The 27,112-nt window shown below is 50.9% G+C and overlaps 1 protein-coding gene across 3 annotated transcripts in view; it reads right to left on the bottom strand.

Annotated features, from left to right (window-relative positions):
• The window catches only part of LOC116944795 (ras GTPase-activating protein nGAP-like), a 641,297-nt gene that overhangs the window by 478,139 nt on the left and 136,046 nt on the right, over window positions 1–27,112 (bottom strand). Inside the window, exon 1 of one of the 3 annotated variants that reach the window (XM_032958520.2) lies at window positions 14,304–16,065. The exons of the other annotated variants lie outside the window; for them this stretch is intronic. Coding sequence (XP_032814411.2) covers window positions 14,304–14,400 — 97 coding nt within the window. The 5' untranslated portion in view covers window positions 14,401–16,065. Of the gene's footprint in view, window positions 1–14,303; window positions 16,066–27,112 lie in introns of those variants that run through there. 3 annotated transcript variants of the gene reach the window in all.

The following is a 27,112-nucleotide window of genomic DNA, read 5'->3' as shown; positions in this document are numbered from 1 at the left end:
CGCTCCTGCCCAGAGTCTCCGTGAAGATTTCTGTCGACACATCCACGGTGACTCGCTTGGACCACGCACGCAAAATGAGTCGCACGCATGCAAAATTCCACTTCCAACTGCAGCTTGTTGTTATAAGGTCGCACTCATCACACACACAAAGCGCTTGTCACACATGAACCACATGCAAACGCCGGTCATCCTCACAGCGGCCTTTGGCTGGCCATTGAACAAAGACGGTCACTGCATCGCACGCTTTCGGATACACTTCTGTGGCCGTCTGGAACGCTCTTCCTTCTGATATTAGGAAGCCACTGGAGCTATGCACTTTTAAATCTAGATTGAAAACTCACTTCTTTGAAACTTATTTTCGTGTTTAGTTTGTTTGGTCCTTCCTCCACACCTCCGATGAGCGCGGTTGGCTACGTACGGTGTGAAAGAAGTGCCACATACGCACGCATCACAAGGGGTACAATAGGCAAAGTGCAACACGGAAAATCACACGCAGAGTATTTTTCAAACATCTTATTACAGATGCACGCGACCCAAACGAGGAAACCTTGAAGAAATCGAGACGAAGACTCGAGGTTGCCGAGTGAGGCCACGTGCAGGAGGCCGCAAGGTGCCGGAGGCGTGACCGGGGGTTGAATGGTGCCCGGACGCTGAGGTCGGTGACGGAGGGAACAACGGGAGAAGCTCGGGGAAGAGGAACACCGCGACCTGACTGGGCCTCAAACTCCAAACACTGGACACCAAACACTGGACAGGATGGAAGTTGTCTCAGTTGAGAGGCGCAGCGGAGGACGAAGAGAAGTGGAGGAGACCCCACAGGGAGGGAAATCAGTCATTCCCCAATGGTCCAAAAGGCCAAGGGAGTAGAGGAAGGAAGCGCGCATTGATTTATAATCGCGGCTCCAAGATGCACGTTCATCATCTGCGAGTTAAAGATCTCCTCGTAATGAAGAGTAAATACCCTGTAAGATTCATATCTCCCCACCATTCAATCGTGCAATTAACGAGGAGCAGGGCCGTGGGAACAATTGATTTGACATTACCAACGTCAATAGTTTTGAGTAATCCGTACAGGAGCCACATTGCTGAGATTGTGACGGGTGTCATTAGCCGTCGTCAAAGTCAGAAAAAAAACTTTGAAACATCATCCCTCGCCAAACTGGCCGTGAGCAGCCAGCCCATTGGGAGAACGAGCCTCTACTGAAACGCACACCCCAGGAAAAGTACAAAGCTCAACCCAAAAACAAATGGGCAGGGCCCAATAAAAAAAAGTCACAATAGCCTGGAAGGTTTTTGTTTTATCATATGCCACGTATAAGTGCCAAATTAACTGCAGAGTTCGAATGCAGAAAACTTATTTGATGCGCAACAACCAATCATCATCAAGCGTTGTCGTGGAGAACCGTAATCACGAAATAAAACCTTCGTTCCATCTCCGTGTCTCTCTATGCACGTGAAATACAAACGCGTTTGCTACAAACCCCCATCGGGCACACGAATCGTCACTCCAACGGGCCGCACGGCCCTTCCTGGCAAACGCTCGAGGCGACGATCCGTCCGTGAGCGGCCACGGGAGCGTCCACTCCCCAGAAGCGAGCTCCGCTTCGCAGCACCAATCGCAACAGCAACTCTCGGAGCCGTCGTGCCTCTGCTGGTCACACCCTCACGACCGCGGCGTCACGCACCACTCACCAGCACTCACCAGCATCACGTGGAGTACTACCGCACTTTCATTATTATTATAATCATGTACGCGAGGTCACGCAGGAAACCGTAGCCGAGTCCAAAAACTATTTTTAAGAAGGGCCCTGCCAAGTTTTAACAGTCGGGGGGGCGGGGGGAGGTAAAGGGGGGGGGGGGGGGAGTGACGATTGCTATGCAGAATCACGATTGAGTAATTTGCAGATCATTCCTCAGATATGGGAAGTGTTTGGACCGCGACACCTGCACACCGTAGGGGCCTGCTCTTGTGAACGACGTCACGGGTTCTTTAACGTTCACTGTCGAAGCAGATGGCGCAAAGTGATGTTTACGGTGGACGCACACCCGCGGTAATAACCAGGGCGGCCGCTGCATTCGAACCGTGAACCTTTGCAATAAACGGTGCTGCGGCTGGGCTGCGTCACCGTTCGCTCGCTTGTTGGGACACCAGAGCAGGGACCGTGCAAGTAATAACTGTCACCTATCATGGAGCTGAAACGAACGTATCTGGTGGTACACACCGGTCGGTGTATAAAAATAAAAGCCAAATGTTCGCAATCATTCTTTCTTTTCCCGCGATTTGCAACCCCGCTCAGAAACTTTTGCGGGGTGGTAGTGGTGGTGCGTCAAAATCAGTCGAAGCCATCGGAAGACGAATGTTTATAACGAACGGCAAGACCACGAAGTGTCACAGTCTGTTGCCGTAGAGCAGCAGCACCCAGCCTGATGGCGATTGGCTGGCTCCGTGTTCCAACGGCAAGACCACGAAGTGTCACAGTCTGTTGCTGTAGAGCAGCACCCAGCCTGATGCCGATTGGCTGGCTCCATGTTCCAACGGCAAGACCACGAAGTGTCACAGTCTGTTGCCGTAGAGCAGCACCCAGCCTGATGGCGATTGGCTGGCTCCGTGTTCCAACGGCAAGACCACGAAGTGTCACAGTCTGTTGCTGTAGAGCAGCACCCAGCCTGATGCCGATTGGCTGGCTCCGTGTTCCAACGGCAGCGAGATTCGACTCCTCGTGCCCTAGACTTGGTCGGACGGTTCCTCGATTCATCTCCGAAATCATTTCTTGGCGGACGGTGGCATCACAAGATTACGTCTCGTGGTGTCACCTCCACACGTTCGGATGGGGAAGGCAGCTGCTGAATCTAAGTGCAACTTCTGATGGAGAGTCTGCAGCTCACTCAAGGGCAACTTCGTCAGACTGTTTTATGAGCACCGGTGCGTTACGCTGCATCGGTGTCCCGCCAATCCGTCCATTTGTCGACATCAATTGTCATGCATTAGCTTCCAGTAATGTCCCCTACAAACATGGTCAATCAAGTGTACTACACAGCAGAGTAGACGTTAAAACGATTGCTTTTAATACCCGGATTCGATTATCATGAATAGTTCATGGACAGTGCTTAGGTCCCAGTTGATGCATTCTCAGCGACCTTCAAACCCTTAGACAGGAGGGGCTGCTCGTTGGGCACGCTTTGCTTCGTATTTAACCTCGTCAAGTCTGTCACTGACCTCGTCACCTGCGATTAGCATGAGCATATGGAGAGCAGCCGCCCCGGTGACTGGGGCATGCACCATGCTGCTCAGCCATCATGCGGCCATGGGACGTGTTGTGAGTGTATCACGTGTTGTGTGCGAGTGTGTCACGTGATGTGTGAGAGTGTGGGACGTGTTGTGTGTGTGGGACGTGTTGTGTGTGCGAGTGTGTCACGTGTTGTGTGTGAGTGTGTCACGTGTTGTGTGTGAGTGTGTGACGTGTTGTGTGAGTGTGTCACGTGTTGTGTGTGTGTCACGTGTTGTGTGTGAGTGTGTCACGTGTTGTGTGAGTGTGGGACGTGTTGTGTGTGTGTCACGTGTTGTGTGTGTGTGTCACGTGTTGTGTGTGAGTGTGTCACGTGTTGTGTGAGTGTGGGACGTGTTGTGTGTGTGTCACGTGTTGTGTGAGTGTGTCACGTGTTGTGTGTGTGTCACGTGTTGTGTGTGAGTGTGGGACGTGATGTGTGCGAGTGTGTCACGTGTTGTGTGTGAGTGTGTGACGTGATGTGTGCGAATGTGTCACGTGTTGTGTGTGAGTGTGGGAGGTGTTGTGTGTGTGTCACGTGTTGTGTGTCACGTGTTGTGTATGTGGGACGTGTTGTGTGAGTATGTGACGAGTTGTCTGTGAGTGTGTCACGTGATGTGTGTGAGTGTGACGTGTTGTGTGTGAGAGTGTGACGTTGTGTGTGTGGGACGTGTTGTGTGTGAGTGTGTCACGTGATGTGTGTGAGTGTGTGACGTGATGTGTGTGAGTGTCACGTGTTGTGTGTGAGTGTGGGACGTGATGTATGAGTGTGGGACGTGTTGTGTGTGTGTGACGTGATGTGAGTGAGTGTGTGACGTGATGTGTGTGAGTATCACGTGTTGTGTGTGAGTGTGTGACGTGTTGTGTGAGTGTGTCACGTGTTGTGTGTGAGTGTGGGACGTGTTGTGTGTGTGTGTCACGTGTTGTGTGTGAGTGTGGGACGTGTTGTGTGAGTGTGTGATGTAATGTGTGAGAGTGTGACGTGTTGTGTGTGAGTGTGTCACGAGTTGTGTGTGAGTATGGGACGTGATGTGTGTGAGTGTGTCACGTGTTGTGTGTGTGTCACGTGTTGTGTGTGAGTGTGGGACGTGTTGTGTGTGAGTGTGGGACGTGATGTATGAGTGTGGGACATGTTGTGTGTGAGTGTGTCACGTGTTGTGTGTGAGTGTGTGACGTGATGTGTGTGAGTGTATCACGTGTTGTGTGTGAGTGTGGGACGTGTTGTGTGAGTATGTCACGTGTTGTGTGTGTGTCACGTGTTGTGTGTGAGTGTGGGACGTGTTGTGTGTGAGTCTGTCACGTGATGTGTGTGAGTGTGACGTGTTGTGTGTGAGAGTGTGACGTTGTGTGTGAGTGTGTGACGTGTTGTGTGAGTGTGTCACGTGATGTGTGTGAGTGTGGGACGTATTGTGTGTGTGGGACGTGATGTGTGTCACGTGTTGTGTGTGAGTGTCACGTGTTGTGTGAGTGTGTCACGTGATGTGTGTGAGTGTGGGACGTATTGTGTGTGTGGGACGTGATGTGTGTGTCACGTGTTGTGTGTGAGTGTGTCACGTGTTGTGTGTGAGTGTGTCACGTGATGTGTGTGAGTGTGGGACGTGTTGTGTGTGTGGGAGGTGTTGTGTGTGAGTGTGTGACGTGTTGTGAGTGAGTGTGTCACGTGTTGTGTGTGAGTGTGTCACACATGATGTGTGTGAGTGTGGGACGTGTTGTGTGTGTGTGACGTGTTGTGTGTGAGTGTGTGACGTGTTGTGTGTGACGTTTTGTGTGTGAGTGTGTCACGTGTTGTGTGCGAGTGTATCACGTGATGTGTGAGAGTGTGGGACGTGTTGTGTGTGAGTGTGTGACGAGTTGTGTGTGAGTGTGTCACGTGTTGTGTGTGAGTGTGTGACGTGTTGTGTGAGTGTGTCACGTGTTGTGTGTGAGTGTGTCACGTGTTGTGTGTGTGTCACGTGTTGTGTGTGTGTGTGGGACGTGTTGTGTGTGACGTGTTGTGTGTGAGTGTGTCACGTGTTTTGTGTGAGTGTGTCACGTGTTGTGTGTGTGGGACGTGTTGTGTGTGTGGGACGTGTTGTGTGTGTGTGTGGGACGTGTTGTGTGTCACGTGTTGTGTGTGTGTCACGTGTTGTGTCTGAGTGTGTGACGTGTTGTGTGAGCGTGTCACGTGTTGTGTGTGAGTGTGTCACGTGTTGTGTGTGACGTGTTGTGTGTGAGTGTCACGTGTTGTGTCTAAGTGTGGGACGTGTTGTGTGTGTGTCACGTGATGTGTGTGAGTGTGTCACGTGTTGTGTGTGAGTGTGTGACGTGTTGTGTGTGACGTGTTGTGTGTGAGTGTGTCACGTGTTGTGTGTGTGTCACGTGTTGTGTGTGACGTATTGTGTGTGAGTGTGTCACGTGTTGTGTCTGAGTGTGGGTACATGCGACGCGGCTGGGCTGGCGCTCACGAAACGATAACGCGTAAAAACGGCCGGGCTATTAACGGTAAAATGATTCACACCACGAACAGTCGCAGTAAGTCGTTCATTATACCGGTTGACAAAGGCTCATGTTTTATTAATGAGCCATATGTCTCGCCACCAGTACAGCGAAATGTGTTTTCCTTCAACCAATTGTGAAATGCGCCGTGCAAATTCACGCATGAAACATGAGCGTTAGCAGCGCGTGCCGCATCCTGCACGCTGTAGAATGGTATCTCGGTATCGAGAAAAACACGACTGAGCAGCAGTCTCTATTGCAATCGAGCTGTTATTTTGACAGATCACGTGGTCGTATATTTATCATTTTGAGTTTTCCTCCATATATCCGATTATGAGCACGCACACGCAGAGGTTTGACAATCGGCCAAGGGTTGCCAACAAAAACAACAGAGACTGTTTCTAAATCTAATTCGGTAAAAACAAAATACCTCCATATTCAAATCACCGCAATGCATGTGGTGAACATGAGTCGGCGGTCCTCAACGCGTGACGTCACGACGCAGCAGTCCTTAAAAGAGCCGCACGTGACCCCTGGCCTGGTGTCATACAGAGTCCAGGGTACGTGGAGCGGAGCCTGCCAAGCTTTCGGTCAAGATTAAAATAATGATGATGTAGAGTCCTTTGGCTGAACGCCTCTCCAAGGCCCTGTCCGTCATGGGGGGGGGGGGGGGGGGGTTTGTTTGACCATACTTCACCACACTGTTCCGAATGGGTCGATGAAGGGAAGCTCCACCACCGGCTGGTAATTTAATCAGACCGTGCACATGTACGATGTCCATGCGATGAGAGATGCGTTGTTTGACAACTTACACCGACACACGTGTGGAATACTGCACACACACACACGTCTGTGCAGTGTGATGCTCGAGTGCCGGGGTGGGTGGCGGTGGCTGCTACCTCGCACGTGGCTCTCTGTAACCCAGCACTGTGGAGGCAGCGGCGAGGGGTTGGTGGATCACCGCGCAAATGTCGCGAAACTCCCTTCCCCGTGGGCATGGAGGTGGTTATACCCTGGCTCGCCGGGAGATAGCAGTAGGACAAGTGGATTGATCTCCATCCGTGTCCATCTGTACGGGGGATAGAGCGGCTTGACCCCCCAAAGCACCCACAGGTTTTTATCCGGCTACCCTGGGCTAAGTCCCACACAAGTAGAAGCACGCATTCACGGCCAGAGACCTTGGCCAAATTGTTGGCACCGGTCCTGGCTGCTGCCTTCCCAAGCGCCAGCCTGTCGCCTCCGGCTGTGGTGCTTCTCCGTGCTGCCCGGCAGCCTACCAGCCGTGGCGTCGTCCCCACAAACAGGATGGCTGAGGTGGACGTGCCATTCAAGCAGAAAGCTGCGATGAGCTTTCTAAGCGAGGGGCGTGTGTCGGTTGCTGATATTGACGGGGGATCGATTGTGCATTGTGTGTGGAGGCTCCTCGCAATTGTGTACGTCATGAGAGGAAATCAGTGAGACACTTTGATGGTGATGATGACGACAACAACAGTTTGACAAGGACAACGATGATGGGGTTCAGGTTGAGAGGCAACGGTAGTTGTGACGTGCCGGACCGGAGCTCCACCCCGCTTCTGGTATCTTTAAATTGGTGTCACGATAGCAGGAGTCATTTCTTTTTGGAGACGAGACCCAGCCGTGTCCTAATAACGCATCGTCATTGACGCGTGTGTCTGCCAAAACGTTGCGAATAAAGAGTTTGATACTTCCGGTATCCGTCCCACAATATATTTCCGGCAAAGGCACTTTACGAGTACCATAAACAAAGTACCGTAATTGTTTTTAACTCGAAAAACCTAACCGTATTATTTCCGTTTCATTGCCTGATGATCGCATCAAATATGACCTATGACAAACATAATCGTTTACGTCACGACTCAAACAAACGACGACCGCAAACAAACAAAAAACTCAGAAAAACCCACGAAACATTTACCCGTCAAACGGTGCGTGCCGACGCTCTTTACCGCAGCAGCCACACCACCACCGCAGCAGCTACCTGCGGAACTGAGGTCAATGTGTCGGGGGGGGGGTACCGCTTGATCACGAGACATCCATCGCACACCGCCACCACGTCGCGCACCGGGCCTGGACGCTGATTGCTCGCCATGCTTTATAATCCCACTTGGCTGACGGTCACGTCTTTCTGGCCGTGGGATCCCTCCCACCCGGCGTTGCCGACCCCTCCCCCCCTCTCCCGGTGTTGATTTCTGGGAACGGTTGAGACGAGCCACCCGTCGCACGCGCACTCACAGAGGCCACGAGGCCCCGGGGTGGTCAAAAAGCAACAGCCTCTCCACGCTCACACCGAGACTCGCCGCCCGCTTTGCTCCCTGCCCGCTGGCGCCCGCAAGTGTTTCATTTGTGTCGCCGGCGCACAATTACCGATGACGGCGGAGCAGGGGGTAAAACGGGGCAGGCCCCCGGCCGAGTCTGCGCGGAGGCCGACACACGCAGCCGGAGGGAACTCAACGCCGTGGGGGGGGACCATCACCGGCACGCGCCGGACCACAGTTGGCAGTCGTCGAGGTCCACGCCGACGAGTGGCGCCATCCACGCACACGTCCCCTGGTGGTGTCGCTGCAATCCATGCGGCGTCTACTGCCACCTTGGATTGCTTGAAGGACCCTTAACATTCAACTATGACATATATACAAACTGTTACTGACATGCCATGTGAAAGGAGACGGTACGATTTTTATTATCATGACGCTTGTTTACCCAGGAAAGGCTCACCGAGTCTGAACGATTTTTTTAAGGAGGGTTTTGCCGAGTTTTGTGTGATGCAGTGGAATGTTTGGCCAATCCAGGTCACCGCATCGCGCGATTTCAGATGTGCTTCTCTACGGCCGTCTGGAATGCTCTTCATTCCAATATTAGGAAGCCACTAGAAGCTGTGCACTTTTAAATCTAGATTGAAAACTTATTTCTTTAAAACTGCTTTTTGTGTTTAGTTTGTTGTCCTTCCCCCGCACCTCCAATTAACACGGGCGGCTACGTACGGTGCGAAAGAAGTTCAAGATACATTGTGTGCATGGAGGGGTTTTTTTAGCTATGGGAGGAAACCGCAGAATCTGGAGGAAACCCATGCAGAATGGGAGGAGAGCATTCAAACTCCACACAGAAGAGGCTCCGGAGTCAGAAATCGAACCCAGGTGCTTCCTGCTGCGAGGCACGACCATTGCCACTGAGCCGCCACCCTTCCACCCTGATAAAAGCCAATTTTTTCGATGATGCAGCCGTGACGAGGCCTCACCATGGGGCCTTCATTTACTAATCATGGCTGCTGGGCACTGACCCAAAGTACAAAGTGGCCAGCAACAAACAGCACTACCGGGGGCAAAATTGGTAACGTGTGGAGACGTCACTTCTTGAAGTGAGCACGCCTATTTTAAGCACTTGGGGAAAAGAGGCAGTGGCAGGGAATTCAAAAGTGGAGCGGCGATGGCAGGCTGTGTGTGAGTGTGGGACAGGGAGGAGAGGACTTGTAACCTGCAGCGCAGTGTCAGACAAAGTGGGTCGGTGGGTGAGCGTGCGTGTTGGTGGCGAGATATAAACTCCCTCGTCTGGTATACAAGGAAGTCGTGGGTTTGATCCCGTCCCTGACACCTGTATATTTGGAGTTTTAAATGTTCTCCCATGGCCACGTGTTTTTTTTCTCTGGGTTTCCCTAGTTTTTCCCTCCACATTGAGAATCAACGTGTTGAGAGTATGTGGCTGCTATACATTTCCAAATGGTAATCTACTTGGTTGAAATATCATTTGTGATGGCCAGGTCGCTTCTCAAAAAGGGCTACATAGCTCAGTGGGACTTTACCTGGTAAAATAAAATCAGTAAAGTAGCAGTGGGTGGGTGAGCGAGTGCACTGTGACCTGCAGAGGGGTGGTAGAACACAGTGCGGATGGGACCAAAGCTGTCTGACAGAGAACTCAACGTGCCAGGCGGAATCGATGCGTCAAAGCCGATGGAAACAGTAACCATGGCAATAGCAACAGAAGAGTGACAAGGAGATCTGCACGTGGCCGCCACTCGACAAACAGCGCTTCGACGTGGGAGCCATCCCTGCCTGTCACTTCACAGGGACAACCCTGATAGGTGGCTACCCCACGTGTGCTCCAGGGCCAGTAGCGCGGTGGGTGGGTTCTCATGAGACTCGACTGCTGAGCTGCCACAGCATTGGCTTTTATTTATTATTCATAAGGAAACTAAACAATATCGCATTGCGATTGGCTACTGCAGTACGTAAGCACGGTAGTATTTTGACGCCAAGGGATGGACAGTATTGCATGGGAGGCCAACGTATCGAGACGAGACGACGATGATGTGATGATACAACTTCTCGTGTTGTTTGACCAGGTGCGAGGTCAAGAGATGAGGATGAAGTCTCGCTTGCATGAGTGACCTGGGTCGGGAATTATATTTTTTTCCCCCCGTAGATGTCAAAAATCATATTTTATATATTTTAAAAAAACTAGGTGCAGCAATTACAAATCACTGTACTTAAAAGCACTCGCACATAGGGCCCTGTGTTGTGATCGCCCTGGCTGCCTCGGTCGCAACTTTGTTTCACGATAACAAACGTCTCGTTGCCATGGAAATTCTCACAATTACCATCGAAGCACAAATGGCTGATTGTCTGTTGTAATTTATTGTATGCAGAGAGGGTTGTGTTCCGCACAGACCAAAGAGGATGGCTTTCCCCCAACCACCACGATAGTCCAAGTAAAAAAACATTATAATCTCAGCACAGTTGCAAATTACTTCCTCGTATTATTCACGACGGGATGCAGAAAACACTCCTGCACAAGAGCGAAGTGAAAACATTTCAATACAACACCGGATATGTCTGAATCGCTCACAACGACGCGATACGACTGTACGTCACTCGCCAATGGCATCCGATGGCGGGGGCTTGCTTGCCACCTTCTCCACCGTAGACCGAACCCAGACATAGCGTCCCTCGGTCAACAACCGCGCAGTTCACCACACGGCACCAATACCGAATCTGGGTACAAATCGATTGCTGCCGTCCGAACACAGATGCCAATTCCCAGACAGTCCGGGTCAAATGCGGGCAGGTGGCAGCCCTTGGAGCTGGGGCATTAAAGGGGGATGATTTATTGGTAACTGATTGGAATCTACATTCTGCACTTCCTGCGTGATGTGAAAGATTGATATGGCACATCGCAATTTAAGCAGGTGATTAAAACGCCGCAAGGGAAACCGTAACGTCGGGACTCGAACGAGAGGCCACTGTAAGCGCTGCTTTATCCACGTGCCCTCACGTGGATTGGCAGGCACGTGCTCTCACGTGGATTGGCAGGCACGTGCCCTCACGTGGATTGGCAGGCACGTGCCCTCACGTGGATTGGCAGGCACGTGCTCTCACGTGGATTGGCAGGCACGTGCTCTCACGTGGATTGGCAGGCACGTGCTCTCACGTGGATTGGCAGGCACGTGCTCTCACGTGGATTGGCAGGCACGTGCTCTCACGTAGATTGGGCAGGCACGTGCTCTCACGTGGATTGGGCAGGCACGTGCTCTCACGTGGATTGGCAGGCACGTGCTCTCACGTGGATTGGCAGGCACGTGCTCTCACGTGGATTGGGCAAGCACGTGCTCTCACGTGGATTGGGCAGGCACGTGCTCTCACGTGGATTGGCAGGCACGTGCTCTCACGTGGATTGGCAGGCACGTGCTCACGTGCCTGCCAATCCGGGGTGTGCTCAACGCGTCGTCTTCACTCTGGTGATTTCGTGACGAACTCTCGGGAGCCGCGCGTTCCATAAATTGTTGAAATTCATCAAATGTATATTTTGTGGGGAGACGATATATTGCTGGTCCCCTTCGCAGGTTTACACGCCGGGGTGTGCTGTACACGTACACGCACTGCGTAATCGATTGGAGAATTCGGCAATGCTTTCCAATGCGTCTACGCCAATGGCTGTTTCACCAACTATTACTGTCGTGTTAAAGTACAGTAATTGATAAGCAGAATGTTGTTCTATTTCTCCACAGATCAAGGGGGAATTTGTTTTTTTATATTTTCATCGACCGATCAGCTTTCCTGACCAACATCCGGCAGCGTTTGTTCATGCCACCATACGCTGGGCCGGATTAAATTTTCTGGGCCTCATCTACGATTTAGCACGGTTGCAATGCGTACGGTGCAAAAGAAGTTCAACACACACGTGCATCGCCAGTGAGTCTGGCTAAGCGAATGCTGCTGGCTTACCCGACGTTCTTGTCAAGGGCACTCCGACTCCTATTGCCCCCCCCATCACCCTGAGTTTCTGTTTGCCCCCCCCTCCCTGCTCCCTCTTAAACAAGTTCATTTTGCTTCATTGCTATACTTTATTAGTTTTTTGCTTTTGTAATTTTGACGACCCAAGCCACGCTTGCAAATGAGACTCCTATCCTCGTCTCTTACCGACTAACATTGGGTGGAGTCCATCCCATTCGTGATGGACTCCACCCATTAGAGTGTGCCAATAACAAACTATGCCACTTACTCATTGGCTTAAAATGAATATTGATGTATGTTCTTGCTCGAATTTCTATTCACTGCATTGTCGAACTTGTTTTCATGCTATCGCTCTCGTCACATGGGTAATCGAGGTCAGCCTTTGGCAAATGAGGCTCACATCCCGTGGCCTCTTGACCTATCGCCCAATTGCACGGAATAAAATCAACTTGCCTTGCCCCCAACATCCAGCTACGTCGTCAAAGGCAGCCAGAGTGCATCGTGGGTACGCGGTGTTGTTGCCCCACGCGGAGGACGCCAGCGAGGCCCCCGGCGAGGAGAGAAACGGCCGCGAAAGAACGTCCGTCATCCGTGGACTCGAACATTCAACTGATTTAATATATATACCACAGAGCCGTTCTGGAAATTATTTAAAACGTTAAAATGTCTTACAACTTGTAAATTTTTGCTATCTGAACAACCGAAGACTGAAGAGGTGAGAGTTAGTCACACGAATGAGCATCTGCTCTAGAGGAGTTGTACACCCCTAGCTGCCACTGCTATTCAGTGGCCTAAAATAAAATAAAATGTTTCGATCCGGATGACCGCTGCAAAGTATTAACTGTATTTTGATTTAGTGTGCTGATCTTAAAGGTGCATTGGAAAATGTGATACTCCGACTGATGCTCCTGTTGTTGTGGAGTGACTCATGCAGCCAGCTATGGCTCTAGGGTTTGGTGTTACATGTTATTTATGTAGTTTATTTTACAAATTCGGTCAGTCCCTATGATCACTGTTACATTGCATTTATGGCTTTATATTGGTGATTTCGAAAACGTTTTTTGGTTTGGCCATGTTTTTGTTTATTGTAGTACGGAATTAGACTGATGGCCTTAATCTTAGTTGTCTTGTGGTTGTTGTTGTTGTTGTTTGACTTGCATTCCACTTGGATTTTTGCACACAGCGTTGGTGTACGGTGTTATTTCAGGAATATTTTGATGTTTTTTTCCTGGATTTTCTGTTTGCACAGTCACATCGTCACTTTAAGATGTCTTCTTGTTCATGTTTTTGTTTATTGTTTGTTGCGGTTGCACCCGATTCAAGAGCCGAATGGCTCACAGGACTATACCAAATATATGGAACTATGAACTATCTTCAAAGAGCAATCCAAAATCGCCAGCATGGAAGAGCAATCCAAAATCCTCTGGAGGGGATCTACGGATAGCTGACGCGCTGCCTATAATTTACCCCATCTCAAATATTCAAATACTGCATATGAATTACAAAAATCCATATTAGTTTTGTAACATTTGGATCAAGGCATGATATATTTTTCAAATCGCAAAGCTACTGTTCATGATGTTGTGATGAAGCAGCAGCCCAACATTGCTGACTTGAATTCAAAGTGAACGGTGAATAACTTCCCAACAAATTGGCAAGCCACCATCAGAGTGTACAACGCACGTATACGGTTTTGGCTACCTGTTACATTTGTACCACAAGCAATCGGTCTTTGTAAAGTATTATTTTAATCTTGCACTCAAGGGTCAATGTCGAGTGCTGAAGTACTGGAAGGTCACAGGGCCTCGACCTTTTGCACTCAGCCCGGGTCTACCAACACCGTGCAGAATCCTGCGATAAAAGTTCAACACAACACCGGGTTCCAGATTTCGGGACAAATCGACTCCTGCCGCCCGAACACAAGATGCCGATTCCTGGACTGTCCGGGTCAACCCGGACGGGTGGCAGCAGCACCCGGTTCACTCCGCACTTAACCAGGCAATAATTTTGGATGCTGCACAACATAAGCAGCCTCGATTTAAAGCTTTCGTGACTGCAAGGATTAATCTTCTTTGGTTCTTTCGGTAAAGTCACGTAGAAGGAGAATAAAATAATAAATTGATAAAATTAAATAAGAGATATTATTGTGTTATTTTATTTTATCAATTTATTATTTTATTCTCATTCTACGTGACTTTACCGAAAGAACCAAAGAAGATGAGCAGCCTCGGCGCCTGCCAAGCCTGGCCATGCCCATGCTGCACCTCACCGCACGACCCCGCTCCTCTCCGCACCTCGCCCCACCTCGCTGCAGTACCTGAGCTGAGGCCTCCTAAGGTGGTGGCCCCCGAGGGAGCAGCGCCCCTCCTCTCGGGGTCAGACACCGCACGGCGCCACGCCTGCCGTCGCTCCATCCTCAGCGCCCACGGCGGCGTGACAGCTGTGATGGTGGTGGTGATGATGGCGTGAGCTGTGATGGTGGTGGTGATGGTGATGGTGTGAGCTGTGATGATGATGGTGTTGGTGATGGTGTGAGCTGTGATGATGATGGTGGTGATGATGGTGTGACAGCTGTGATGATGATGATGATGGTGGTGATGGTGTGAGCTGTGATGATGGTGGTGGTGATGATGGTGTGACAGCTGTGATGGTGGTGGTGGTGATGGCGTGAGCTGTGATGGTGGTGGTGATGGTGTGAGCTGTGATGGTGGTGGTGGTGATGGTGTGAGCTGTGATGATGGTGGTGGTGATGGTGTGAGCTGTGATGATGGTGGTGGTGTGACAGCTGTGATGGTGGTGATGGTGTGAGCTGTGATGATGGTGATGGTGTGAGCTGTGATGATGGTGGTGGTGGTGGTGATGGTGTGAGCTGTGATGATGGTGGTGGTGGCGATGGTGTGAGCTGTGATGATGATGGTGTTGGAGATGGTGTGAGCTGTGATGATGATGGTGGTTATGATGGTGTGACAGCTGTGATGATGATGATGGTGGTGGTGATGGTGTGACAGCTGTGATGATGATGATGGTGGTGATGGTGTGAGCTGTGATGATGGTGGTGGTGATGATGTGAGCTGTGATGATGATGGTGGTGGTGGTGTGAGCTGTGATGGTGGTGGTGATGATGGTGTGAGCTGTGATTATGGTGGTGATGGTGTGAGCTGTGATGATGGTGGTGGTGGTGGTGTGAGCTGTGATGATGGTGTGAGCTGTGATGATGATGATGGTGGTGGTGGTGTGAGCTGTGATGGTGGTGGTGGTGATGGTGTGAGCTGTGATGATGATGATGGTGGTGATGGTGTGAGCTGTGATGGTGGTAGTGGTGATGGTGTGAGCTGTGATGATGATGGTGATGGTGTGAGCTGTGATGATGATGGTGGTGGTGGTGTGAGCTGTGATGATGGTGTTGGTGATGGTGTGAGCTGTGATGGTGATGGTGTGAGCTGTGACGATGATGACGGTGGTGGTGTGAGCTGTGATGATGATGATGGTGGTGGTGGTGTGAGCTGTGATGATGATGGTGGTGGTGTGAGCTGTGATGGTGGTGGTGTGAGCTGTGATGATGGTGATGGTGTGAGCTGTGATGGTGGTGGTATGAGCTGTGACGATGATGACGGTGGTTGTGTGAGCTGTGATGATGATGGTGGTGGTGTGAGCTGTGATGGTGGTGGTGATGGTGTGAGCTGTGATGATGATGATGGTGGTGGTGTGAGCTGTGATGGTGGTGGTGGTGTGAGCTGTGATGATGATGGTGGTGATGGTGTGAGCTGTGATGGTGGTGGTGGTGTGAGCTGTGATGGTGGTGGTGGTGGTGTGAGCTGTGATGATGATGGTGGTGATGGTGTGAGCTGTGATGATGGTGATGGTGTGAGCTGTGATGATGATGGTGGTGATGGTGTGAGCTGTGATGATGGTGATGGTGTGAGCTGTGATGGTGGTGGTATGAGCTGTGACGATGATGACGGTGGTGGTGTGAGCTGTGATGATGATGGTAGTGGTAGTGTGAGCCGCGATGATGATGGTGGTGGTGATGCGAGTTGTGGTGAGGGTGTGAGCTGCGTGCAGCCTCTACGCCCTCCCACAACCCCAGCACCCGACACACACACACGCGCACACACGGATGCACACACACACACGTGCACGCACACGCGCAGCCTTCACGGCTTCTGGCAAACAGCTGCCTGTAAAAACAACCCACTCACGTCCACATTACACACGCACCCCCCCGATAAGAGACTTCGCTGTAACCACGGCCGTGCACACACCCTGTGTGTGGGTGACGGCCGTGCACACACCCTGTGTGTGGGTGACGGCCGTGCACACCCCCTGTGTGTGGGTGACGGCCGTGCACACACCCTGTGTGTGGGTGACGGCCGTGCACACACCCTGTGTGTGGGTGACGGCCGTGCACACACCCTGTGTGTGGGTGACGGCCGTGCACACACCCTGTGTGTGATGGCCCAAGAAGCTGAAGGCGCAGCCCCTCCCCCCGCAACTGGCTGCTCATTCCCCACTGCTGACGGAAGAAACCTCCACCAGATGGAGCTCCAGAGAGCGCCATTCGCCTTCTCTTTACACGCTGGCCAGACGCGTTGGGAGGGGTGACGATGTCAAATGATATCGACTGTGTGCGTACAGCCGACAGGGTTGTATTTGAAGCTCGGCAGCTTGATTTATCAACAATCACGAGTGCAGTACTTACATTTCATGTAAATATTGCACACATTGTACCGTATTAAAAATCCTGTTAATTCGACGTGACATGTTACAGGCATTCCACATTTCGAAGTCCACAGATTGCCCGCGGGTATATACTGGCAGTGAACGCTCCGATGTAAATCCAACCAAAATATAAGTCACGGTTCCATCACTAACATACGACTGTACCGTACAGTTCAAACACCACTGCAACAATCACTTGAAATTCATTCGGATGTCTCACCATTATTTGTTTACTTTACTATCAATGGGTTTTTCAAAAAAGTAATTTGCCACGAGCCAACGTTTGCTGCGGCCACTCACAGCACGGCGAAGTCGTCAGGCTGCCCTGCCGCACGGACAGTCACGGCAGCGTGGTCGGTCGTCGCCTTCAGAGGATGAGTCCTTCATCGCGGGTCGGACACCGAAACTACGAACTCAACAATGTTTATTTGACCAGGTAAGACCCACTGAGCTACGTAGCTCTCTTTCAGAAGCGACCTGGCCACAAATGATAGCTCAACAAAGTGGCTCATCATCAAGTGGAAATGCAGAGCGGCCAAATAGTACGTTGATTCTAAATGTGGAAGGAAAAACCGGAGGACCCGGAGAAAAATCCAAGCGACCACGTGGAGGGAGAGACCCACAAACTCCAAATACAAAAAAAGGCGGCATCAGGGTCGGGATCGAACCCACGACCTCCTGTATACCAGGCGAGGTAGTTAACATCTCCTAGCCACCGTGGCACCCCTTTTGCCGGGAGCCAACCAGGTCAACGGTGACACGCCGTGTCCCGCAGGGGAAGGCTACCTCGGGCCAGCGCGCTACCTGCTCTCCACCGCGGATGTCGTCGCGGTGTCGGAGGGCGCTCGCGAGCGGTGGTTGTTGTCCCGCGTAATTACACGCTCTGACATCGTGCATTCACGACATGACATCGTGCATTCACGACATGACATCGTGCATTCACGACATAAACAGCCGAATTGGCGTCAGACCACCTGAAGCTGAATCCCCGACAAGAGCGACTTCTCACTCAGGACCCTGCCACCAGCTCGCTCAGGGTCCACCGTACGTCCATTCACCTCAATGGCCGTGACATCTTCCCAGGTGTCGAATGAGTCACGTGTCCCCTTGTCGACAGCGAGCTTGACGCTCGCCGCTCACGCCAGGCGCTTCACCGGACGGTGCTTCTATCGGCTTCGACAAACTGCGCCCCGTGCCCGTCGTGCACCGATAAAGCCACTTCGTTGAGCTATCAAGAGTCCGCATCAATCCGCTCCGTCCTATTCCGATGAGCAGCGTGCAGTGGCAGCCTCAACAGAGCCCCATCCAACGCCATCTACGATCCGCGTCCCAGGGCGATCATGCTGCTGGGCCCGTACGCAAAACTCGTGTGCAGCGATACGTCCGGCGCGGTTTTGGGGTCTTCAGCCGAAATCCTCTGCGACCCTGGCAGTTGAGAGGGGCCGAGGGTGGCAGCCAATGGCTGTCCGGCGTTCCGCGCCGTGACCGGTGGAGGGCTGCAGGTCGGGGGGCTCCATCGGCCACTGACCGGTTTCATCCGCCCTGGCTTGCGAACGGCACGTTTCTTTCCGAAAAATTTGCAACGCACCACAAAAACTTTGGAGTATCACAGCGGCTATAAAGCACTGCGCCACTACTGTGTTTACTGTCACATTGTTGTATTCGCTCAATGCCAGTGCCCACCACAATTCAGCAAACATGCCCAAGGATGAGAAAATAAACCACAACTCAAAGAATTGAGCAGGGCCCATGGCCCGTTGTTTACAGACCTGAGTCAGTGGCAGAAATTCCACGTTCCTGTGGTAGGAGTAATTCTATTCAACGGACGACTGATGACTTCCCCACAAAGAGGTAGTTATTTTATTGGCCCCTGAGGAATGGTGAATTGAATCAAGCTTCAACCGTGAATTGAGACTTGCAACATTTCCGTTACGAGTCACTCGCTCTGCCGATGAGCAGCCCGGCCAGCTATGAGGAAAATAAAAAGACTGAAACCTGAAACCATTTGTTAAAAAATAGTCATCACTACACAGGCACGGGGCGCCACGGTGGCGAGATGCTAACTTCCTCGCCTGGTATACAGAAGGTCATGGGTTCGATCCCACCCTGACGATGTCTGCTGTATATTTGGAGTTTGCGTGTCTCTCTCCGGGAGGTCGGGTAGATTTTTCTCCACGTCCTCTGTTTTTTTCCCTCCACATTTAGAAGCAACGTGCATTTAGAGTATGTGGCTGCTAGAAATGTCCACGTGATAAGCCAATTCGTTGAGCTATCATTTCTGGCGAGGTCGCTTCTGACAAAGAGCTAGATAGCTCAATGGGCCTTACTTGGTAAAATAAAAATAATTTAGTACGAGACAGTGCAATTTGAATGCAATTTGTTTCACAATTGCTTACAAGTTCATTGCAATATTAACCAAAACACATCTAATAGCATGGCACCTGTGCATTTGAGAAATGGTTCGAGTGAGTCTAATTAGGATCCGTAGTATTTGAGAAATATGTTTAGACAAAGGCAATTCAGTAAGCAAAATTGTATCCATAGCGCTGTGAAAAATGAGTTTGGGAAATTTGAGACACGCAACATTTATAATTTTATATTCACCAGCTGCTCATGCGAACAGCGTGATGTGCGGATTCAGCAGCAACTGAACTGCGCCCATTGGCTCTGTCACAAGAGGCCTTCCTGAGGCGTGTGTTGCTGGATCAGGTGAGGGCTCTAAACCCACCACCATGCGCTCGCAGTTTTATACAGAGTGGCTCCAAAGTCAGAACACATAGGGTTATTTCATTTATTTTAAGACTGTGAAAAAAAGGATATTCTTCAAGTTCATATGTTATCTATTATCATTATTCATATCGATTGCTCTTCTTCCTTTTCAGATGGTATTTACAAACCCGACCAAGAACCCGGTGTGTATGATTTTCCTCTCATGTCCTGGATCACACAATCATTTGCTTATCAATAGCAGACCGATATTCTACTCCAATTTCAATTGGAGTAGAATGTTGCGTGATACTCATTGTCTATGAATGGGAAACCTTCATGTCTATTAAAAACTACAAGTCAATCTCTCTGCCCTCTCTTCCTGCTCTGAAGGGCCATTGCCTGAAACGTCAGCCTTTTATCAACATGCCTCTGTTGACAAACTTGGCGGTGACGGACCTTTGTTTGTGCAGGCACAACCTTGCCAACGCATTCTGCAACCTTCCGTTCCATCCCAGGAAATCCGATTAACAACCAGTTCACAGGCCCACCCGTCCTGGCTGCAATGAGACAGCACCAGCAAGCTCGTGCAGCCGAGCTCACAACAGAGCAGGATTAAGCTTCTGTCCATTCTTCCATGATCTCAACTTGCCTGTTGCGGGTGGGGGAAATATACAGGGTGGCCCAAAATAATCAGGACACACGGGGTTATTATATTTATTTTAACAAATCACAAAAGGGTTATTTAGTTTATTGTAACAAATGTTGAAACTGACTTCCATGAACATTTAACGCGTACATGAATTACCTTTTGAAATTATTTTAGGACATTTCTTTTAAAGGGAACAGGTGTAATATTTGAACATTCGTGTTTTGTCTCAATTTTCTTTCAATCGTTAAATGTCATCTGAAAAGGGAAGAACAAAATTTGTTATTATTAACAATTATACTATATTAAAATATTAATTTAAAAGATTGAAATGTTTTAATGTCGGTGTGTGCTGACATTCGGGCCACCCTGTATTTGTGTGTTCCTGTGGCCTTGAGTGTATGCATTGATTATCCAAATCAATCAGCACACCAACCACACATCACAAATGCCGGGACAGAACGCAGCCAGAGCAGAGGTCGTCGCAAGCTCAAAATGCCCTTCAACGTCATCCTGCTTTTAGACAGCGCACTTTACTCACGGTGTCCACCGCTCGCTTGCTGGAACGGCCACACCATCAGAGGGAGCGCTCAAACGCCACCTTGGGGCGCCAGAACGGGAGCTCGATGAGAAACCCGGGCGTGAATAATGCTGGCGCCGGAGAAAGACCCGTCGGAGGTGCGATGGAGGCCCCATTGCCCGCTTATTGACGTCGCTCTTAACGTTGCGACGATGCCGGAGAGGTCCGCTTGCTTTAACGTACTCGTTAAGCCACGGGAAGGGTGTGGAGTTAGCATCGTCAGCTGCAGTAGTGGCGCACGGCATAACCAAGAATAAGCAAAAGCTTGGGGAGACACAAGAGGCTCGAGGGCCCCAGACTTTTATGGGTTAAAAAGAAGTGAGCATCAAATATCCACAGGGTACATCGAACATTTATGGTCTCTTTGCATCTCAATCTCACATCTCTCCCCATCTCACGACACCTCTGCGCTGTCTGCAAAGTTCGCATCCACACGAGTCTCCCGTCTGGCCGCATTTCTCGCATCTCGCCACACTGCTCTATTTTTGAAACCTTTTCATCTTTACCTCTCTAATCTCTCGTCTACTCTGCAGCCGTATCATTACATCTCTATTCGCGGCACACACGTTTCCTTCTCACTGGGAGTTTATAAATATAAATGGGGCCCACAAACAATTGGCCATCACCTCCGCTGGTTATCAGTGTTCCTCGACACAAAGCCTGTTGCATCTGCTACCCAGAATTCCTGAATCGACACACACACCTCCCGCTTGAGCACGGTCAGGTTGATCGATGATCCAGCACTCACTCGTTCACTCGCTCACCAACGGTGAGCCACCTCCTCCTTATCACTCTTCTATTGATACTACTCCTGCCGTGGTTATTGTTGCTGTGAACTTCACCCGTCGGATTCCTCCTCCCATGCTGAGGATTCCGTCCACACTGTTGTTCACCCACCACACGGTGGGGGTACACAACAAATTGTGAAACGGACGACTCCATTGGGATGACACAGAGAGCAGCGACCATCACCCCTTATTCTCCCGGCAGACTCGCGCTCACTGACACGCCGGCGGTGGCTTTATCCCCTTACGCTGCGCGGGGACAGCTGCCACTTGGGGGGGGGGGGGTGCCCTTGGAATGTTTGCGATGAGATAAGTTGTGGGGTGATTTTTAGTTGCCACGTATACATGTGTAGTGGCGTAACGCGCGCAGGGTTTGCAAACAGCAGTTGCATTATGTACGGGGCTGCAGACAGTGAGGTCAGCTCAGGATAAGCAGGTGCAGGCGGGTGACAGCCTGGGTGACAGCAGACAGAGAGACGCCAGCAATTAGGGAAAGAGGCAGCGATTGGCTGGCTGCAAATGCAAACGCGGAGTCGGCGCCACGTAGGCGAGAGAGTGGCGATAAGGGGGAGAGAACACGTGCGTGAGGCATTGGGAGGACCTCTGTGTTAGTTTAACACGTGGGCTTTCACGACCAATATTATCCACAAGAGGTTTTTGGGTTCGATTGCATCAATATAAATGCGTCGTTAAACCCGTCACCACCCGACACAGCCAATTAGTAAAGTTTGTCACGTAAAGTTTACGTTTGTCACCCATTTATATTGACGAAATCTATCCCACAAACCTCTATTATGGACCTCTGTGTTACCGGTTCGACGCCACCTCCCGGCGGGGCAGCCCAGCACTGGGCAAGTTCATGAAACCCTCCTTCCTGTGTGCACCCAGCGGTGCAACACACAAGTGAATCGGCAGGTCGCGCGTGGCGGTGGGATAAAAGCGTGGGTACACTCCCACCTCTTCGGAGGCCGGCCGTGGAAGAGGAGGCCGAATGCCATCTGGAGAGGCTCTCTCTGCAGGGCTGCTCCTTTCCCTTGAATGTTTTATTAAAGTGAGTGCGTCACTTTGCCCTATCGGCACAAGAAAACAAAATGTAAATCCAATATATATCATCGATAGTTAGATCGCGTAGATATAAATGTGTCCTGATTTAAAGCTTTCGTGACTGCAGGGATTCATATTCTTGGTTCTTTCGGTAAAGTCACCACATAGAAGGGAAACAATAAAATAATAAAAATATAAAACAATAAAATTCTCACGACGTTTCGACTGTGGTTTTCACACCTGATGATTGCTTGTGTTGCAGTCGAAACGTCGTGAGAATTTTATTATTTTATATTTTCATTATTTTATTGTTTCCCTTCTACGTGACTTTACCGAAAGAACCAAGAATATAAATGCGTCGTTAAACCTACCACCGCGCGACACAGCCAATTAGTAAGGTTAGTCACGTAAACAAAACGTGACAATTAGGCTCTTACTAAAGTACGCTGGGATTAACGACATTTTTATTTACATGATCTAACACCAAAAACCCCTTTATTATAGATAATAATAGTCCACTAGTTAAACGGATCTATATTTTTTATGAAATACTCTAAAATGTCTATTGCTTATCATTTCTATGAGGAGCCAATAACTGGTAGGTTAACGTCACTCCTGGTATAGTGAAAAGATTACGTGGCGAGATCTCCATCGCCCGGGACGCAGGAGGTCGTGGTTTCGATCCTGACTCAAACTCCTGCACGAAGTTCTCTTTCTGGTCGTGTGGATTTGTCTCCAGGTCCTCCGGGTTATCCCTCCACATTTCGTTATATACGACGACGAGTATTGTTTTCGTTACGTATTATACAGGGTGGTCCAAAAAAGTCAGGACACGTAGGGTTGTTTGATTTACGTTGACAAATCACAGGGTTAATTCACTTTTAACAAATGTTCAAGCTAACTGCCATCAGCATTAATGCATGCATGATCTTTTGAAATGAATTTGGAACTTTTTGTTCAAGATTACAGTGGAGGTGTAATCTTTGTGGATGAGCAGTTGCCCTGGAGCCTGGCACCGCCACTTCCGCGCGTGCCATCGTCCTTCAGCAGGTGATGCAGCGCAGCGCAGCGCAGCATAAAAGTCAACCGTGGCGTTTTGATATGTAATGACCTTTCCCTTCCAGCCTTTGATTTATCAAAGCCTTCCTGTATATGTGATGTTCCGTCTATAATTGCTGGAGCATCTGTGTGTGCTGTGTGCGGAGTGAGAGGGTCCAATCGCGCACAGATTAGACCCAGCTCCAGGCGCTGTGGCTCCGGCTCATGCGTGCGTGTGCGTGCGCGCGCGTGTGCGTGCGTGCGCATGCGTGCGGAGCGGCAGTGTAGCGGTTAGCACGTTGCGCTACAAACCCGGCGACCCGAGGTACGATTCCCGATCACGGTCAATACCAGGTGACGATTATATTATCTGAACTGATCCTGTGCCTCCCTTTGGTCAAATGAGTATCTGGTGTGATGTGTAAACATCGCCACTGGGGAGACAAAGGCGGTCGGGCGTGGTGCTGGCCACCCACCCCCACGTGTGCCGTGCCGGCCTTCATCGATGCTTGCTAACAGCACTTGCCCCCACAGTCTGTTAAAGGCTATACGGAGGATCTTTGCCTTGTCTTTATGCGTGTTCATTCCCTACGGTGGTGGTGGTGGTGTGAACGGTAATGATGCGGCGTAATGCCGCTCGCATCCCAAGAGGAAGATCCATCCGCGATCGTAAATTAGTGGTTTGTAAATAAGATATTATCAGAGAGAGGCCGTCTGAACCACAGGTTCCAAACTACTTATTGCAAAGTCCATAACGAGCAAAAATCCATTACCAGTGATACTCCCTTACCAACATCAATCCTTAACCGGCGTTAATCCATTACCGGCAATAATCCATGACCAGCCATAGGCCATTGCAATCATTAAACAAACTAAACGCACATCTTTGCGTCGCAGGCCAAGCGGTCCCTTTTGCAAGGGCAGCACGACGCAACATCCAAATGCTACGCAGCATTCAGCGGCTGAAGATCACGTGCTCTTCGCTTGCAAATCTACGAGGGTGAACTATTTGGTGCAATCCGTCGTCTAAGTCGTGTACAGTTGGGGGGGGGGGTGGAGAGCGATTCGAATGGCACTCGCTCGAGCAGACGACGCCGTCTCTGTATTTTGTTCGTTGATCTGTGCCAGTTGCTGCTGCCGCCACCCAAGTATACAAAGCTCACAAAATAACACCGCCGTGCCGATGTGTTAAACGGGGTTTCCTTCGTACGCGTGGGGAAGGACACCGGAGCACCCGGAGAGAACCCGCACGAGCGAGGGGGGCAACGCTCGATCCCGCAATGCTCTGGCTGACGCTGACGTGTGGTCAGTGAAGATAAAGAGCTTAAAGCACTTATCGTGCACACGAGCAAGGCTGGTACAGGAAGTGGTGGCGGCCACAATGCCACACGCAGCACATGCACAGCACACACAGACACACACAGCACACACACAGCACATGCACTCAGTACACACACAGCACACACACAGCACACACACACAGCATCCCTCCCCTGCAAACTTTACACACAGCCCCCTCCTCGTAAAACATGCACGGATGTTCAACTTCTTTCACACCGCACGTAGCCACCCGTGCACATAGGAAGTGCAGGATCCTCTAGCAGTGGAGACGGAAAAAAGTTCCTTTGATAAAAAAAAATGCACATCAACGTGACACCTTCCCCAGAAGCTCACGAGCTAAAAACCCGGCAGGCACTGGAGATTTGTGGTGGTGGTGCCACTGCTGTAAGCGACTGCTGCGATCCAGAACCGTGGAGGCAGCAGCAGCAGCGAGGTGGTGGAGGGACTCCCTTTTCTCCACGGGCGTCGAGGGGGTTCCATATCATGGCTCGCCATGAGAAGGCAGTATAGCAATGGGGTTAACCTGCCATCTGTTTACATCTGTGTGGGGTTTTCTCCGGGAGCTCTTGTTTCCTCCTGCGCGTATTAAACTCATTAATTGGCTGAAAGCATCTCAGGATACATATATAGGACAGCAGAGCTTCGGCAATCTTAGGCAGCGCTGGCTCGACACCTCGCTGCTCGAGTGGGCCCCTCTCTCCGTGTCTCTTCGAGAGCGAGCGAACACACTGCCCGGCGGCGCTGGTGGCGCAGCAAGTTGATATTATCATCACGAATGATCACGGACATGCCGACGATACACGTGAACGTTTGCCAGCCAAGGAAAGGTGAACACCAGAGTGTGATGGAGAAGCGAGTGGGAGAGCTGCCCTGCCTCTCTCTCGGGCGCACACACCGAGGAGAAGGCGGCGTGTACGCACCGTTTATCCTTCGCGTGGGGAAACTAAACATTTATGTGACTGCTCTACCCGAGATAGAAGTGCTCTGATACTTGCATTGTCGTTGTACTGTTCGCCTTTTGCCGTTCTCTGGTCTGACACCGGCGAGACGAGGCCGTAGAGAAGGCCGTCTCTGGTGTAGGCCAATCCGTTTCCAAGACAATGCAAGTATATTATTCTCAGAGCATGTTCGTTTGCATGTTATGCCACAAGTACGTGTGGTTAATGCAGACTTGATGCCTTGCAAAAGCCGTCTGTTTGATGTTTGAATGTCTTAACACCTCCTGTTTTATTGCCAGAAAGGGTAAAAACCTATTCTTATTTTTCATACGAGGAGGAGATGCTATTCGGGGTTTTGCGTGCCCCGACCTTCAAGTTAGGGAGGCGCCGTCGTCCGTGGCCGATACGAGGCATCGGCCCTTCCGCGCAAGCGCCCCCGCGGCTGTCAAGTTCCCAGAAAGCGTCCACCAGCGCGGTCATTCACGGCTAAAGTTGAAGGGTGGCACGAAAATAAAAACCAACGGCTGCCTTCGGCGATGTCTGTCGGAGATAACGCGCCCCCCCAAGGGCAACCCACGGCACCATCGCCACGCGCGGCACGCTGGTGCGCAGAGAGGCCGCGTACGTGGCCAGCAGGGCAGGACCTTGTTGTTGCGATTATTATTACGACTACTGCTACGTTTGTTCACCCAGGAAAGCCGCACCGAGTCCTCAAGACTCTTCGTCAGAAGTGGCCGCCAAGGTTTTGCCAGTCGCGATGGTGGGAGGGGGGCGATGATCGCTAAGCGTTTACCAATTTAAGCAATTGACGAGCCAGTCTTCAAAATGGGCACCGTGACGCCGGCACGCAGCGGTGGTCGAGACGGAGAGGTCACGGAATCATTTAACGGGCGCGCCGTGAAGTGGACGACGAGCGGCGTTTCTCTTCTTTGGCGAATACGACCGGGGTTGCCGAACGCCACAAGCCACGTTGAGGTGGCGCCACGTCTCATCGCGGGCACAAAAGGCCGGCTAAAAACCCGGCGCACTCGGGTTCACTCGGGGGCGGCAAACGGTGCGATGCAGGGGGCCAGTGGCGTGACGACGTCTCTCGCATTCATCCCCCATCACTTAATGAGAGGCGACAGATGGATGCGTCGTTGTCGGCGTCACGGTAGTTAGGAGATGTTAACTACCTCACCTGGTATACAGGTGGTTGTCGGTTCGATCCCGACCCTGACACCTGTATATTTGGAGTTTGCATGTTCTCCCCGTGGTCGTCTGGATTTTTCTCCGGGTCCCCCGGTTTTTTGTCCTCCACGTTTTAGAATCAACGTCACGCGTTCA

Source organism: Petromyzon marinus, chromosome 22 (assembly GCF_048934315.1).
Source record: "Petromyzon marinus isolate PM22_M1 ecotype Great Lakes invasive population chromosome 22, UKy_Petmar_22M1.pri1.0, whole genome shotgun sequence".
Lineage (NCBI taxonomy): Eukaryota > Metazoa > Chordata > Hyperoartia > Petromyzontiformes > Petromyzontidae > Petromyzon > Petromyzon marinus.
This window is presented reverse-complemented; position numbering and strand designations above follow the sequence as displayed.